Genomic DNA, 16209 nt, shown 5'->3' on the forward strand with positions numbered 1-16209 from the left:
CAAGATTAACTTGCAATGGAGTGGTACATCTGAACTAAATCTCCTATTCTTTGATATTCTAAACAACGCTGTACGATTTTCGCCCCCCAGTGGTCTTCTAGTGTATTATCACACGCAAAAAAACAAAACAGAACAAATCCAATCAAACCAACAATTCATATTTTATCAGTTTTAATACTGAAGTACATAAGGACACATTGTGTAAGAGCTAATATTATTGAATTAAAATTTGTTTTTAACTTTACTAACCAAACTAACAGGATACAAATCAAACATAAATCAGAATATCCATTTACCACCAGTGCATGTTTCATTCTGAATGTCAGTCTTGAGTGTGTTTTTATGAGGTTAAATATGCAGTCGGGTCACAGCAGGAGACTTTACTCACAAACAGACAACTCACCACCCAAAAACAAAAACAAAAATACTGTTTTCTGAGAGAGAAAGTTGTAAAATCCTAACATGGAATGATTTTCATACATTAAAAGGGAAAATTCACCACTTTATATGTGGATTTCCTCTAAAGTATTGTCGGTTGATTGGAGATTCACAATTGAAGTGGTGAATTGTCCCCTTAACACCTAAAACTGAGATCAGCCTCCTGCTTGGTCCTGAGTGAGACTCAAACAAACAAACAGAAACTTCAGGAATATCTTGACAGTCAGACATACTTTTGTGCATTTGTTTAATTTAGTTGATGTAAACACTTTCGCAAAAAAAAACCAACAACTCACGAACCGAAATCATCACCGCAATCGAGTTCATACTTGATACGCCGTAGTTTACCAGTGTCTTTATCTTCATCATCCATCATGAGGTCAAAGGGGTCGGCGCACAGTTCACAGGTTTTGCTTCAGGAACGTTTCTTTGCGTTGTCATCGCTGACTTCCCGCGCAGGCAGGAAGTCCACGATGAGTTTGGTGACTTTTCTCGGCTGCTCCAGCGCCACGGAGTGACCGCAGCCGTCCAGCAGCTCCACCTGGCAGTGTGGCAGCGCCGCCTGCAGCACCGCAGCCCCCGAAACGTCCAGCACCTGCAGAATGGGCTTCATCAATAGCAGATGACTTTGGTTCTGCCTTGCTAGAATTAAAGTAATTGGTCCAATACTTTGGACAAATACCTGTAAAACTAAGGCAAGGCAAATTTATTTATTTTTTATAGGATATTTTAACAAAAATCAATTTAAACTGCTTTAGATTAAAAAAAATAAAATAGCATTAAAACAAGAGCAACATACCGTAAAATTACATTTGAAAAACAATTGACAGAAATAAATACATTTAAATAAAAGAAACAAAAACAATCCAAACAGGATAATGTATGTAGAACTGTAAATATTGTAAATTCGTATTCATGTTTATTTAATTGTTGGTGGGATTCAACCTTGAACTCCCACCTGGGCTCCATTAGGCGAACCCGTTGAAGGTCACATGATGAAGACGCTGCGCCTCGCCTTCCTCCTCCAGCGTGTTTTGTTCTTTTTTTTTTTAAGACGCTCGTCGCTGCATGTTTATGTTGTCATGTTGTTTATTTACCTGATCTTCCTTCCCCCAGATGACCTGCAGGGGCGCTGTGATCAGATGCATGTTTTCCTGCAGCGAGTGACGAGACTTCTCCCCAATGATCTCCATGAACACTACACACACACACACACACACACACACACACACACACACACAATAAACCGACTGAGCATGTGCAGCAAAAACTTACTCAAGCAAATATTTATACATATTTTACCATTTACTGTAACAACTGAATAGTCTGGGATTGCACTACGATGTTTGAAATGATAACAACAAAGTCACTTTCTCTTCTAATGTTCCTTTGCGACCTAATTAAATGCAATAGTTTACTTTTTTTTAATTGTTGTTTAAATGATCATAAAAGGGAGATTACTACGAGCTTTTAATGTGAAAAATTTGTACAGGAAGTGTAACAACAATCGACAAAAACAACAGAGGAAGAAAAAAATGGAATTGACTGATTCATATAAATAGTGTGTGATCTGACTCTGTGGGATTTATTGTGAATCTATCGAGACGACAGGTGAACTTGGAAACTAAAAAACAGGAAGATGAATTAAGTAATATCCTTATTGTATGTTAATTACAAGATTTTAGCACCGCCGTCAGATTATCTCCCGATAATCCGGAGCTATCGAAGACTGACCTTCTCTGTAGAAACCGTTGTTTGGGATCCGGTTGTCAAGGAGACCTCGGAGGACCTGACGACAAACCCACACACGTCGGTAAGTATTCTTGAAAATAGTGCGGCAGCAAGAAAACAAACTCTCAATGAAGCCTTAAAAAACAACAACTAAACGTGTCTTAATCTGGGCCGTAGACCAGGCGGCGCTGCACCTGTCGGGGGAAGTTGATGGGGGTGTGACAGCAGAGTCTCAACATGTCCGTCAGCTCCTGAGGAGTGGTGGGGATGAGAGGGATGGACTCCTCCTGCGGGTTCTTCTCCAGCTCCCTCAGACGGCTGATGAACTCTGAGTCGGTGGGATAAACCAAACCTTTAAAGACGGAGAGGAGAGAGGAGAGAGGAGAGAGGAGGAACTGTAAAAAAAAACACAAAAAAACAACCATCAAAACGTCTCAGGTTTTTCGAACGTCCGCTGACTTTACCTGCCGGGCAGATCAGGGTGACGCCGGACAGGTGAGCGGGGTAACGGGCGGCGTACACACCGGCCACGTTGCCACCCATGGAGGTGCCGATCAGGTGGAAGGGTCTTTCATCCAGACCGATGCTCTGCACGAACTGCACAGGGAGACACACGGAGGGAGTGTTTTTCACCTGTCAATCAAACAGACACGTCCCCCCCCCCACCCAAAAAAACCCCGAGTCTTTTTGAAGCTTATTTTGTAATTAATGAGGGATTATTTTCAGATGGACCTCCAGAAAACTAATAAGAAGGAGCGACTTTAGCTAAACAACACTGAGATAATTAGTGGACAAAATTTACTGACTTTGAATTTCATGAGAAGTTGAATGGGAGTCTATGGAGCCGGAAGGCTTTTTGGAGCCGACCTCTAGTGGTACTCGGTGGTATTGCAGCTGTATTGTTTTGTCATTTTCTCTATGAAACACTTATTTAAAAACATTTCTTTTACCCTGACTACTAACTATATGTGGGAGCTGATATTTTTGTTATGATCCATGTCCGTAAACAGCCGGGCAAAGTGGATGTCTGGCCAACGTGACTTTGTCGGTAACACTGAACACAAACTAGTTATCGGGGTTTTTCATGACCGGCATCACGAGCAAAAGTACAGCAGGGACAGATTCCAGGAAATTTTACTGCTATTTCATTGCTTTCTATTATTCTATTATTATCTATTGCTTCCTGTATGCTGCTGTAGCGAAAACAAAATTCCCCTCGGGGATAAATAAAGTAACTACCTAACCTGACCTAATGATTCAATGAATAAGCGCCTTCCAACCAAACCCTAAAACCGAGACTTCACCCTTGAAAAACCGGATTGTGCCGCCGTATTAGGTGTGTATTCAGGTTAAAGTCCCCCGCCCAGATGTAACACACACACACACACACACACACACACACACACACACACACACACACACACACAGACCTGGCTGATTCGAGTGACCTGACCCTGGATGCTGTAATCCTCGACGCCGGTGCGACTCGTCCCCTCGTGTCCCGGCATGTCCACACACACCACATGCTGGTCGCTAGGGAGGTACTGGAAAGGAAACAAACACACCCCATTTTGTTCCCCCTCCATCCATTATCGATCTTATAAAAATATATGTGTGTGTGTGTGTGTGTGTGTGTGTGTGTGTGTGTGTGTGTGTGTGTTACCTTGACGACCGGCAGCCACATGTCCTTGGTGGCGGAGAAGCCATGCAGCAGCAGCAGCGACGGCGTGGCGCCCCCTGGTGTCCCGCGGCTGGAATAACAGTAGCGGTAACTCCCGTGGTGCGAGTAGTGGACCACGAGTCCCAGCCGGCGACGCCAGAACCTGAAGAGGATTAAAGCTGAGTCGTTAGTTTTTATCATGTGTATCTATCGCCAGAGTTTGTTTCAATGAAATATGTTTCTTTTTTTTATCAAACTCCACAGCGCATGAAGCTCGATTTATCGCGGTTATGAAACCTGAAAATGTTCAACATCAAATAAAAAAAATAAAAAAAACACATTATGACATAAATAATCATACGATTATATAACCTATGAAAATATACCGATGAAATAAGTTTCTCAAAGTTGAGTCATTATTATGAAATGTTATGTGAAAATTCAATAACTGGATATAAAAAAAAAAGTTATATTATGAATTGAAAAGATGAAAAAAAGTCATTATGAAAGAAAACCTGAGTATGAAATTGTGCCATGACAAAATAAGAGGAGACACTGTTTTTCATTGTGGCAATAACCTTGTAATCTGCTAAATGGGAGCCAAAATGTGAGGACTGGCCTGAAGGGGTTGCTTGAATAAAGGTCTAAAGGGCAATGAACATTATAAGGAACAGAAATGTGGTCAGGAAACCGCCTTGAAATCTGCTGACTCAGGAATAAAATTGCATTGCAAAAAACGTGAGTCTTTGAGGACGGATGTTGGTTCCACAGTGACACAGCAGTCAAATCTCCGATCTCTGCACATTACCCAACAAGGTTCGGTTGCACATCAACACAGTCGCTGTTCTACGGTTCATTTTCCATGCATTTCGATTTGAATCCTACTTTTTCTGACGCTTCACTGTTTTCAAACTTTAATCTGTTCCGCTCGTCACACAGCTGCCGATGAAACCACTGTTAGAAGAGAGTGATTCAGCAATGTGTGAGTGTGAGTGTGTTCGTTTGTGTGCGAGAGAGTGAAATAGCCATAATAATCCAGCAAGCAGCCAACATGGACGTCTTTTGTTTTTACAGTTTACACAAAGTCCAGGAGGGAAGTCCTGCCCTTTCACAATAAGAGCATTCTGGAGACGGTAACATTACAAGCACCCCAGCCGGCTATAAACACTCATCTTAACACGAAAACCACTTCGTTTTTGGATAATAAATTATAATATACATTTTTGAAGTCCAGACAGATTATTTGGGGTAACTCTGCTGTAATTGATTTGGTCTGCGTTATCTTGTCCTGAAGAAACACAGTCAGAGTATTCATCTTCTGGAGAAAATTAATGCGTTCAGCAGAAGTCAAGCATATCTCCTGACTCACTGTTGCTCTAGATGTGATAAAAATTGGTTGGATAACGCTTTATCAGCTTAATTTCCTTTTAGACTATCAAAGATGTAAAAATTGGATAGAAAAAAAATCTACTCATCTCATGGGTCACCACCCGGTAAACCCAAACGAATGACCAGTCGAACCAGTCTGTGATTTTTTTTATATGCGGGTGTGTTACGTATTTACCAGTTGTAGGCCTTGAGGAGCGCCCCGGGCCTGAACAGGAAGGAGGTGATGAAGGCGAGCACGGGCACAACCAGAACACCTCCTGCTAGCATTAACGTTTTGCCCAAACCCAGCTCCATCTCTGCAATCTCCCTTTAAAGATAAAACACAAACAAACAGTGTAATTGAAGCTCGGCTCAGTTTCTGAACTGCTGATAGTGGACCAAATACAGTTAAAAACACAAAGTGAGTTTGGGAGTCTTGGGTCGTTGTAAATTAATATATATTTGGTGTACTTTGCTTGTTCGCAGTTATCTGCTGATTTTAGCGTGATGAACTTAGATAAGCTCAACACAAAGATTGGAGGCAGGAGAAAACTGCTTTCTTCTGTCGGCTTATTTTCGTGACCACTGGCAGGTTATTCAGTCTAAATAATCAAAAATATCTCCGTATTTATTTACATGTCTTTTAACTATGGTGCTTTTCTGTGTCCGTATGAAATAACAAAAAAAAAAGCCCAAAAAAGAAAATCGACTGGGCCGCCGAGACAGTTGGTGGAGCTAGAGCTCCGCCCACAAAAAGAAGAAGAAGAAGAAGAAGAAGAAGAAGAAGAAGAAGAAGAAGAAGGGGCATTAAAGGAAAGCGTACTCTTTCCAAATCGCATCCTTTTTCTTTTAACTTCAAACTGCGGATCTTGATGGACGTGACCAATAGGGTCAAAGGTCAACTCGCATTTTTATGATGAAGTCGTACATCCCAATTGTACACATAATACCAGCAGTAGATATTTTTTAAGGGTAGCTGCAGTCCGTGCTAAAAGTACAAATATTATGAGATTCGGGACGCAGGATTAATGTGTACTTAAGATGTTGCTTTTTTTTTTTTTTTTGCTTTACAAACTAGAGAAGCTGATATCGAGTTGCATTATGGGAAGTGTGGGAGTTTCTGGAGCCCGACACATGCGGGTAACTTAAGGCACCCATGTTCGGGAACTTTTTCTAAGGCTCCTTCAAGCCCTGTTATTTGGGTTTCCATCCCCCATTAAAAATTATGCAAATTGTAAAACGCTTAGAAAATGGTTTCGCTTCTTTGACCGATCAACGATGTTCAGCGCTGTTCGTCCCACCCAAAGAGTTCCTGAACTTTTTAAAAACAGTCTCCCAGGAGATTCATATAGACCGCAGGTGGGCTACTTCCTCTGATAGTTCCTAGTCCGGGGAGGGAGGAAGAGGGCATGCTGGGAAAATCTAGCTTTAAAGTCAGGATTGCTGCTCTGATACTGACTCATCTTTACCAAAAAATTTTTTTAAAAAATTGCCTTTTTAAGTAGGCTAAATAATGATAACAATACACCCACCCACATCCCCTCAAGGAAAAAGAAAAGAAAAACAAAACAAAACATAAAGGAAAACAACCTGAAGTTCAGTGAAGTTGCATAACATGACTCAGGATAATAAAAAAGTGTAGTAACAACCGGAAAGCTTATGAAACAAATTTACATCGAGAGGAGAAAAGGGAACTTCTCTTTAACTGAGATTTCCTGTTTTGTTTTTTTTTCTTTTTTTTTTTATCATACCACCTCTACTGAAGGTTTCCCAGCAGGGCAGCAGGTTCAACATTTTACATATCAGACTCACATGCACGGCGGTTTTTACTCTCTCAAGTGATCTTTCAACGATTAGATTAAAAAAAATTCCCCTCGGGGATTAATAAAGTAACTACCTAACCTAACCCTAACCCAGATGTGATCACGACACGGACACTGAAGGTCACACAAAACGACGCGTGAATCCTAACGTATCCTATCGGTATAACACGTTCATAATCACCTGTAAGGCAACAGCACCGTACCTGTCCGCGTCCTCCGCGATCTGTCACCAGCCGCTGTCCTCCATTCGGTCCCCTCCTCCTCCTCCTCTTTCACCCAAATTACACAACAGCCTTTTATCTGCACTTAAAGGGACACACGACCGTGCTGCGTTCACGTACCGTCGGAAATATCGCCAGTGCCGTGTCTTATAGTCTGTGAAATCAAGTGTGTGGATGTACCGCACGAGGGCGCCACCGGCTCACCTGGACACTGACGCTCCAGCACTCGACACACCTTTCTGCCAGAGTTCAAACAGTGGGACAGGTTTGGTAATTTCACGTTTTGATTTTTTTATTTTTTTTTTGCTCAGGTGGAAATGCATGATGTCACATATTTCCATTCACCAATCAGGACTTAGAACTTTATTTGATAAAAGCAATATTTGAATACCTGAATTGAAAAAAAACAAGCTTGAATTTAAAACATAGCACTGAGTTATCATCACCGAACTGATATCAAAGTTTTTGTTTAATCATGTTGGACAATCTGTGTACGGAACCAGAGGAACTCATGAGTTAGTCTTACAGATCCTCCACAAACCCTCCCTGTGATCGCACTCGAGGCTAATGAAGGCCATAAAACTCCCGCAGATCAAATAAAGTCATCTCAGTTTGGGACTAAAAATATCCTGATCTCTTTTTTTTTCTTTTATTGGTTCAGGAAGCGTCTGTCAGACGGTTAGCTGAGTGACGCAGCCGCCCAGGAACGTGGACCCAGAAACCACAGGAATACCTCACATTCCTGCAGGGAGGAGGTAAGAGCCCCCCCCCCACACACACACACACAGTTGAGTGTAATATTCCCAGTCATAAGCTCTGGGACGATGGAAGTGAATGTTTTCCCACAACAGCCAACAACAAAGTAAGGTACCAGTCTAACAGTCACCCATGAGGTCATCTCCACGCCAATCATTAAGCCACAGAGCCGAGTTAATATGTCTCATTTGATCTCATTCAGTTATTGTGATATAGAGCTGGCTGGTAGCTATACAGATGATCGTCTCCATGACAACGACGCCACCACAACTCTGTGTGATAATGCGTGGGTGGATGATGGATGGAGGGAAGGAAGGGTGGATGGATGGGTGGATGATGGATGAATGGATGGATGGATGGATGAATGGATGGATGGATGGACGGATGGATGGATGGATGGATGGATGGATGGATGATGAATGGATAAATGGATGGATGGATGGATATAAAGATAGCTAGACTGATAGAGTGATGTGTCTATTCTGCATATTTGGTATACGTTTCATTCATGTGACATGGTAAATAGTTTATTTTTCCAGTGACGAAAGACCAACAACTCTGTTATAAATGTAATTTTTATTCTCTGTGACAGGAAAACACTACAAAGCTTCACAGTGAAAGTTTTTGGTGCTTGGATGTGTTGAGCCAAGCTGTACAACATCTTTGCTTCTCATACAACATTCACAGGCATCAGATTGATCTATTAAAGTTGTTACAACATTAAATTAGTGCTGACACATTGATTTTGACATGATGTGATGCCATTCTTCCATCAGTCCTATAAACTCATAAACATAATTTGGAATGATTAATTTATGAGTGATTGAGATTTCCTTTTGACACCAGAGATGATGATCATGGTGATTTTGTCCAACTGGTTCAGAGAATGGCAGAGGAAAGTGCTAACAACGCCAAGACTGCATATTGGATTCTTCGGGAGCTCATAAACCGATGAAACATTTATCTCTGTACTGTAAGTCAATTACTGACCTTCAGTCACACGACAGCAAAACAAGAAAGCAGCCCCTGCATGTACGAATAAAACCGTCACCGTTAAGAAACTTGACTTTGAGATCCCTCTCAAGGCTCTGTGCTTTATTTTGTTCTCCTGTTGGAGTACAGGAGGACAGCATTGAATTGATCAGACAAGGGGTCGTCCACATGTGGACGACTCGTCCGAAACATGGGCCTCATACTCGCAAGCCAAGGATTTAGGCAGGGGTTCACAGTTCTCTATGACAGCCTGATAATTGGTCACCTGAACTCCTTTGTAAGTACCGTAGATGGGGGTCCACTTCGTGTCACCGTTGCTGTAGGTACGGCCAAGGTGAGCCTTAAAGGGTATGTCGGTTGTGAACCTCCTGCCTTGCATCTTAATAGTGCATTTTGTATTCGGGGGCACGGGGACTTCAATCTGGAGGCTTGTGGTGGTGGAAGTAGAGATGGATGTTTCCTTTGACGCCTGAAAAGTCTGCTCCGCGCCAATTGTAATGCTACCCCCTACTATTTCAGGGATGCCGACGGTAATGGTGGTGCTGATCGAAAGCGTGGTGGACATGGAGAAACCCCAACTGTCTGTTTTGGTTTTGGTCGAAGATAATGATGCTGTCATGATTACGTCACTGCTATGTTTGTTTATGACTGTGTGTTGATCGACTTCGAACGGGGGAGTGACTACTTTGTTTGCCCTATCGATGAAATACTCCATATCTTTGAGCTTTTGGTTATAGCCGTCTGTATTTATTGTCAATGTCTGGTAGGATTTTTTGTACTGTTCGCTGTACCCACGGACTGTGCCTTCCTCAAAACTATGTACCCAAGGCAAATAGAATGAATCTCCAGGATGAAGCGATCCTAAACCATATTGGTTTTTCCCAACATAATTTCTATTATTCCCAGTACATGCCCTGATGGAGTTTGGTGGTACAGACCCATAGGATCCTGATTTCCACTCAAGAAATACAAAGTCATCTTTGTTCACGAGGATGCGAAAGTTGTACTGAACATAGCACAAATCAGGGTAGCGTGGGAAGAAACAATTTTCACCATATAAGCTGGTGTAGAAACCTAATTCACAGCCATTAAAAGTGCACACGTAATCAAACCGCTGCGTGTAGTCGTTCCAGATGCCCACTGCGTTACTGTGGAGATTCCCGTGATGCCATTCCCAGGAAAGGTTGGGGTTATCATTGAAGGTGTATGGCTTGCCATCAGAACGAATTTCAGTATCATTTCTGATAATGAATGCCGGGGTTTTCTCACGCTGAGCTGAAGGGCCAGGCTCTTCAGGTCGGTCAACTGGGTAGAGATCAGAAAATCACAAGGTTAGCCATCTGCTGTGTGTACTGACGCACTTAACACGGTTCAGAGAGACTCGGAGGAAGACGAATGAGTGAGAGACATTCGAAACACACTAAACTAATGATATTTTTCACGAGTTAACAGGACGACAAGCTGGTAGAAGGGTGGAGGAGGGGTAAAATGCTTACTGAGTTGATGTTCTGTGGTTGTTTCCTTGGAAACCCGGAGAAGATACGCTGGCGGAGGCTTGTCTGCTTTGTCGGCAGGTGATTCATCTGCAAAGGTGTGGTCTGCAGCCAGCACCAGAGCAGTGATAACAACAGGCAGGTAGAGCCTCATCTGAGAAAGGAACACATTGAAATGTTGAAGCCTTGGGAAACCTACCTTCGGCTCAGTGTTAACACATGACGGTCTCGCTGCAGCCAGCAGAAAGTAAGGTTTCAAGTATGATGACATACGTGGACATTCTTGTCTTATTAAAGTTAGTTAAATCTATTTATTCAGCAATATTCCAAACAAAATGTTTAAAACATTTGATTTATGAGAGATTTGATGGGATAAGATTTGCAAAACGTATGAATTTTACAGATTTTGTTTCGTATGAGCATAAAGCTGCTCCAGTCATCCTTTGATCGACACCACTCGTTTTCCACTAAACAGATTAAAAGTCCACGGACAGCCCCGTGTTTGTGAATGAAAGAAACCTCATAAACCGTATTCATCTGCAATTCTTCTTTTACAGCAGAAGTGTAATAAAATCACCACAAAATGAAACATAGCAAGAACTTACCTTATCGGTTCAGGCAGAGAGAAATGATTGATCTCGCTCAGCAACGGGGGTTCACGTCTGACACGTCCTGATGTGTGCATGTTACTTTTATAGCTGATGTGTTACCCACATTTATCCACAAGCTATTATCTTTATAACCTGACAAACAGGTTCAATACGTGTCAGTTGAGATTCACAACAGGTAAACTATTATGAAACTTCCTCAGAAATCAATGAATGGCAATGTTTGGCAAACCAATTGGCATAACCCGTATTTCTAAACACAACATTTTAAATTTGTGTGAAGTGCCAAGCCTATTGCAAAACCAACAGAAGCTTCTCCCACGTCCATCTTTTGAAATTTATGTTTGAACAATCTCTGAGTGGGGTCGTATTGGTGTAAGTTATGAAATGGAATTCGTCAGTTTGAAAAAGAAACCCTGGAAAAAAAAGCGATATTCCCAGTCAGGAGCTTTCGGCCGACGAACGACGATGCATGTGAGATGATGGCTTAACACGCCAGGGCTAACTGAACATCTCAACCCCGGCATTCACGATGCCGTGATATCAACGGGACAATTAAACAGTTGAATAGCCACGCTCCAAGTCATCTTCACGCCAAGGAGCTAATTCCCATATCCTCTGGAAATAGGGGCCTCAAATGAACTGGATTTTGCTCTAATCTAACCTTTTTCCACCGCCATCCTCACCTGTGTGTCACAGTCGAACCCGGTATCACGACAAATCAGTAATACAGCTGTCTGTCCAGCATACTGTGTCAGTGTCACGTTTTGCCTCGCCAAGGCATGAAAAACCACGTGGTTAGGATTAAGAAATCAAAAACACAGTTAAATTTGGGAAAATGAAAACATGGTTAGACGTAGGAAAACAAAAACACCTGGGTAAATTTGGAAAAAAACAAAAAATTAGCATCGCTTTTACTTGGTCTAAAACCCTGGTCTCCTGGGAGGAAGTCTTGGGCTTGATCCATCTGAGAATCCCCAGCTTTTTTTTTTTGGATTTTATACACTTTATTAAGTACCTTTTGTCAAATGACCTCTGTCACATGACCTTCATCACCTGACCTTTGTCACCTTCTTCTTCGATCCTGTTCATGCTGAGGCGAGGCCAAACGTGACACTGACATGGTACCCTCTTGTGGACTGAATGGAGAAAGTTACAATCTAGAAGAATCATATGTCAATTCTACAGAATGGGTTTGTGTTGGCTGCTACATTCAAGTAAGTTTTTATTTTTTAAGGAATGACTGAGTACAAAGAACTGTAATACAGTTGTCATTTTATCGACATAAAGAAGAGAAAGAAAAACAGACTTTGATGACAAGAAAACACTGGTTAATGAGCAAGAAGCAACAATATAAGAAGCAACTACAACAAAAGCTTTTTTTTTTTTTTGTTTCATATAGTTATCTAATGTGGTGCTTGGGGTTTGGCCAAGCCGTCCAACATCTTTTCAATTTACACAAGATTCACCAGCATCATGTAAATTCTACTAAAGCAGCATTGTCCGCGCCAATATTGAACTAACATCGAGAAATTGAATTAGCCACGTTGTGCCGCCATTCACAGATTACAGACCAGAACAAATTTTGTCATCTCAACAAAAACAATGGAGCCAAACATAACACATGTCATCAGTCCGATCCACTCAAATGCAACGCATGAACATCATTTGGAATTATTAACTAATAAGGGATTGAGAGCTCTTTCTGACACCATTTTGGTACAAAGACTGGTGCAGCAAGCTGCTAACCAGCCAAGACTGCATATTCAATTCTTTGGGAGCTCATAAACCAATAAAACAATTATATCTGTACTGTAAGTCCCTGTGGGTAAAAGTGTCTGCTTAATGAATCAATGTAAATGTGATTTTACAGAATTAATGACCTTCAGTCATACAACAGCAGAACAAGAAAGCATCCCCTGCATGTCCTGATAAAAACATCACCACCTTAAGAAACTTTACTTTGACATCCTTCTCAGGGCTCTGTGCTTTATTTTGTTCTCCTGTTGGAGTACAGGAAGACAGCATTGCATTCATCAGGCAAGGGTTCGTTCAGATGTGGACGACTCGCCAGAAACATGGGCCTCATACTCGCCAGCCGAGGAGTTAGGTAGGGGTTCACAGGGCTCTATGACAGCCTGATAATCGGTCACCTGAACTCCTTTGTAAGTACCGTAGATGGTGGTCCACTTCGTCTCACTGTTGCTGTAGGTACGGCCAAGGCGAGCCTTAAAGGGTATGTCGGTTGTGAACCTCCTGCCTTGCATCGTAATCGTGCACTTTGTGTTCGGGGGCACGGGGACTTCAATCTGGAGGTTTGTGGTGATGGAAGTAGAGATGGATGTTTCCTTTGACACCTGAAATGTCTGCTCCACGCCAATTGTAATGCTATAATCAATTATTTCAGGGATGCCGACGGTAAGGGTGGTGCTGATCGAAAGCGTGGTGGACATGGAGAAACCCCAACTGTCTGTCTTTGTTTTGGTCGAAGATAATGATGCTGTCATGGTTGTGTTACTGCTATCTTTGTTTATGACTGTGGTTTGATCGACTTCGAACGGGGGAGTGGCTACGATCTTTGCCCTATCGATGAAATACTCCATATCTTTGAGCTTTTGGTTATAGCCGTCTGTATTTATTGTCAAAGTCTGGTAGGATTTTCTGTACCAAGTACTGTACCCATAGACTGTGCCTTTCTCAAAACTTTGTACCCAAGGCAAATAGAATGAATCTCCAGGATGAAGTGATCCTAAACCATATTCGTTTTTCCCAACATAATTTCTATTATTCCCAGTACATGCCCTGATGGAGTTTGGTGGTACAGACCCATAGGATCCTGATTTCCACTCAAGAAATACAAAGTCATCTTTGTTCACGAGGATGCGAAAGTTGTACTCAACACAGCACAAATCAGGGTAGCGTGGGAAGATACACTTTTCACCATATAAGCTGGTGTAGAAACCTAATTCACAGCCATTAAAAGTGCACACGTAATCAAACCGCTGCGTGTAGTCGTTCCAGATGCCCACTGCGTTACTGTGGAGATTCCCGTGATACCGTTTCCAGGAAAGGTTGGGGTTATCATTGAAGGTGTATGGCTTGCCATCAGAATGAATTTCAGTATCATTTCTGATAATGAATGCCGGGGTTTTCTCACACCGAGCTGAAGGGCCAGGCTCTTCAGGTTGGTCAACTAGGTAGAGATCAGAAAATCACAAGGTTAGCCATCTGCTGTGTGTGCTGACGCACTTAACACGGTTCAGAGAGACTCGGAGGAAGACGAATGAGTGAGAGACATTCGAAACACACTAAACTAATGATATTTTTCACGAGTTAACAGGACGACAAGCTGGTAGAAGGGTGGAGGAGGGGTAAAATGCCTACTGAGTTGATGTCCTGTGGTTGTTTCCTTGGAAACCCGGAGAAGATACGCTGGCGGAGGCTTGTCCGCTTTGCCGGCAGGTGATTCATCTGCAAAGGTGTGGTCTGCAGCCAGCACCAGAGCAGTGATAACAACAGGCAGGTAGAGCCTCATCTGAGAAAGGAACACATTGAAATGTTGAAGCCTTGGGAAACCTACCTTCGGCTCAGTGTTAACACATGACGGTCTCGCTGCAGCCAGCAGAAAGTAAGGTTTCAAGTATGATGACATACGTGGACATTCTTGTCTTATTAAAGTTAGTTAAATCTATTTATTCAGCAATATTCCAAACAAAATGTTTAAAACATTTGATTTATGAGAGATTTGATGGGATAAGATTTGCAAAACGTATGAATTTTACAGATTTTGTTTCGTATGAGCATAAAGCTGCTCCAGTCATCCTTTGATCGACACCACTCGTTTTCCACTAAACAGATTAAAAGTCCACGGACAGCCCCGCGTTTGTGAATGAAAGAAACCTCATAAACCGTATTCATCTGCAATTCTTCTTTTACAGCAGAAGTGTAATAAAATCACCACAAAATGAAACATAGCAAGAACTTACCTTATCGGTTCAGGCAGAGAGAAATGATTGATCTCGCTCAGCAACGGGGGTTCACGTCTGACACGTCCTGATGTGTGTGTGCTACTTTTATAGCTGATGTGTTACCCACATTTACCCACGAGCTATTATCTTTATAATCTGACAAACAGGTTCAAAACATGTCAGTTGAGATTGTTAACAGGAAAGATATTATTAAAGTCCCTCAAAAATCAAGAATGGCAATCTTTGGCAGGACCACTGGCATAGCTGTTATTTATTAAACTAAATGTTCAGTTTGCATGAACTGCTAAGCCTATTGCGAAACCAACAGAAACATTCTCCCACATCTATCTTTTCAACTTCATGGAAAAACTCAGAAAAGCCTCTGAGTGGGGGCATATTGTTGTACATTATGTAATGGAATTTGTCAGTTTGAAAAAGAAACCAGGACAAAAAAAAGCGATATTTCCAGTCAGGAGCTTTCGGTCTCGCCAAGGCATAAAAAACCACGTGGTTAGGATAAAGAAAACAAAAAAACATGTAGTTCAATTTGGGAAAATGAAAACGTGGTTAGACGTTGGAAAACAAAAACACCTGGGTAAATTTGGAAAAACAAAAAAGTTTGCAACGCTTTTACCTGGTCTAAAACCCTGGTCTCCTGGGAGGAAGTCTTGGGCTTTATCCGTCTGAGAATCCCCAGCTTGCCTCCCTCTAGCACTTTTTGTCAAATGACCTGGTCACATGACCTTCATCACCTGACCTTTGTCACTTGACCTTCTTCTTTGATCCGGTAACGCTGATGCGAGGCCAAATATTATATTGCAAATGGTGTATTTAGGTACTAACATCGGTGTGCTCAAAACGGTCCACAAATTGAGTAATAAATGTTTGACACTTTTTACCTTCAACTGTCGCCCTCATGACTTCGTCACGGAAAGACAACGGCCACCAACCTGAAGTATTTTACGACTGCGGTGGACGAGAAAGCCACTATACATCTGTTGGACTGAAGCCATTACTATGTTTATTGTGTGCGCGAAACAGAGGATGCGAAAACACGTTAATTTCTGGGTAAAATAATCGAAGCTGGAAGATATGTTGGCGGGTGAATAAATCTAAAGTAATTAATTTGTCCGATAAGTTCGGAACGGCA

The 16209-nt window shown here is 42.0% G+C and overlaps 3 protein-coding genes across 5 annotated transcripts; all 3 read right to left on the bottom strand.

The window, feature by feature from the left end:
- Positions 1-35: 35 nt before the first annotated feature.
- Positions 36-7312, bottom strand: LOC138198933 (monoacylglycerol lipase abhd6-A-like). Of its 3 annotated transcripts, none has more exons than XM_069150710.1 (9): positions 7224-7312; positions 5394-5525; positions 3833-3992; positions 3600-3713; positions 2634-2766; positions 2364-2521; positions 2173-2227; positions 1536-1636; positions 36-1045 (listed from the first exon to the last, which is right to left on the bottom strand). In XM_069150710.1, exons 2-9 carry the CDS (start codon positions 5510-5512, stop codon positions 854-856), a joined length of 1032 nt encoding a protein of 343 aa, XP_069006811.1. In that variant the 5' UTR covers positions 5513-5525; positions 7224-7312; the 3' UTR covers positions 36-853. The 3 variants fall into 3 exon arrangements, with proteins under 3 accessions (XP_069006811.1, XP_069006821.1, XP_069006831.1); XM_069150720.1 differs by having other exon boundaries at positions 7202-7300; XM_069150730.1 differs by having other exon boundaries at positions 38-1033.
- A 1242-nt stretch (positions 7313-8554) lies between these two features.
- Positions 8555-11143, bottom strand: LOC138200044 (natterin-3-like). Its single transcript, XM_069152439.1, has 3 exons — positions 11089-11143; positions 10487-10637; positions 8555-10295 (listed from the first exon to the last, which is right to left on the bottom strand). Exons 2-3 carry the CDS (start codon positions 10635-10637, stop codon positions 9139-9141), a joined length of 1308 nt encoding a protein of 435 aa, XP_069008540.1. The 5' UTR covers positions 11089-11143; the 3' UTR covers positions 8555-9138.
- Positions 11144-12349: 1206 nt separating this feature from the next.
- On the bottom strand, positions 12350-15242 carry LOC138200049 (natterin-4-like). Its single transcript, XM_069152453.1, has 3 exons — positions 15078-15242; positions 14476-14626; positions 12350-14284 (listed from the first exon to the last, which is right to left on the bottom strand). Exons 2-3 carry the CDS (start codon positions 14624-14626, stop codon positions 13128-13130), a joined length of 1308 nt encoding a protein of 435 aa, XP_069008554.1. The 5' UTR covers positions 15078-15242; the 3' UTR covers positions 12350-13127.
- Positions 15243-16209: the final 967 nt, after the last annotated feature.

This window comes from Embiotoca jacksoni, unplaced genomic scaffold (assembly GCF_022577435.1).
Source record: "Embiotoca jacksoni isolate LCO1_2020_lvr unplaced genomic scaffold, fEmbJac1.0.p SCAF_1, whole genome shotgun sequence".
NCBI lineage: Eukaryota > Metazoa > Chordata > Actinopteri > Embiotocidae > Embiotoca > Embiotoca jacksoni.

Excerpts from the sequence above, each read along its gene's own strand:
- LOC138198933 (XM_069150710.1), bottom strand. The coding sequence starts at position 5,512 with ATGGAGCTGGGTTTGGGCAAAACGTTAATGCTAGCAGGAGGTGTTCTG. Across the intron at positions 3,714-3,832 it reads TGTGGCTGCCGGTCGTCAAG|TACCTCCCTAGCGACCAGCA; the intron begins GTAACACACACA and ends TTTCCTTTCCAG. Across the intron at positions 1,637-2,172 it reads CAACGGTTTCTACAGAGAAG|TGTTCATGGAGATCATTGGG; the intron begins GTCAGTCTTCGA and ends GTGTGTGTGTAG.
- LOC138200049 (XM_069152453.1), bottom strand. The coding sequence starts at position 14,626 with ATGAGGCTCTACCTGCCTGTTGTTATCACTGCTCTGGTGCTGGCTGCA. Across the intron at positions 14,285-14,475 it reads AACCACAGGACATCAACTCA|TTGACCAACCTGAAGAGCCT; the intron begins GTAGGCATTTTA and ends ATCTCTACCTAG.
- LOC138200044 (XM_069152439.1), bottom strand. The coding sequence starts at position 10,637 with ATGAGGCTCTACCTGCCTGTTGTTATCACTGCTCTGGTGCTGGCTGCA. Across the intron at positions 10,296-10,486 it reads AACCACAGAACATCAACTCA|TTGACCGACCTGAAGAGCCT; the intron begins GTAAGCATTTTA and ends ATCTCTACCCAG.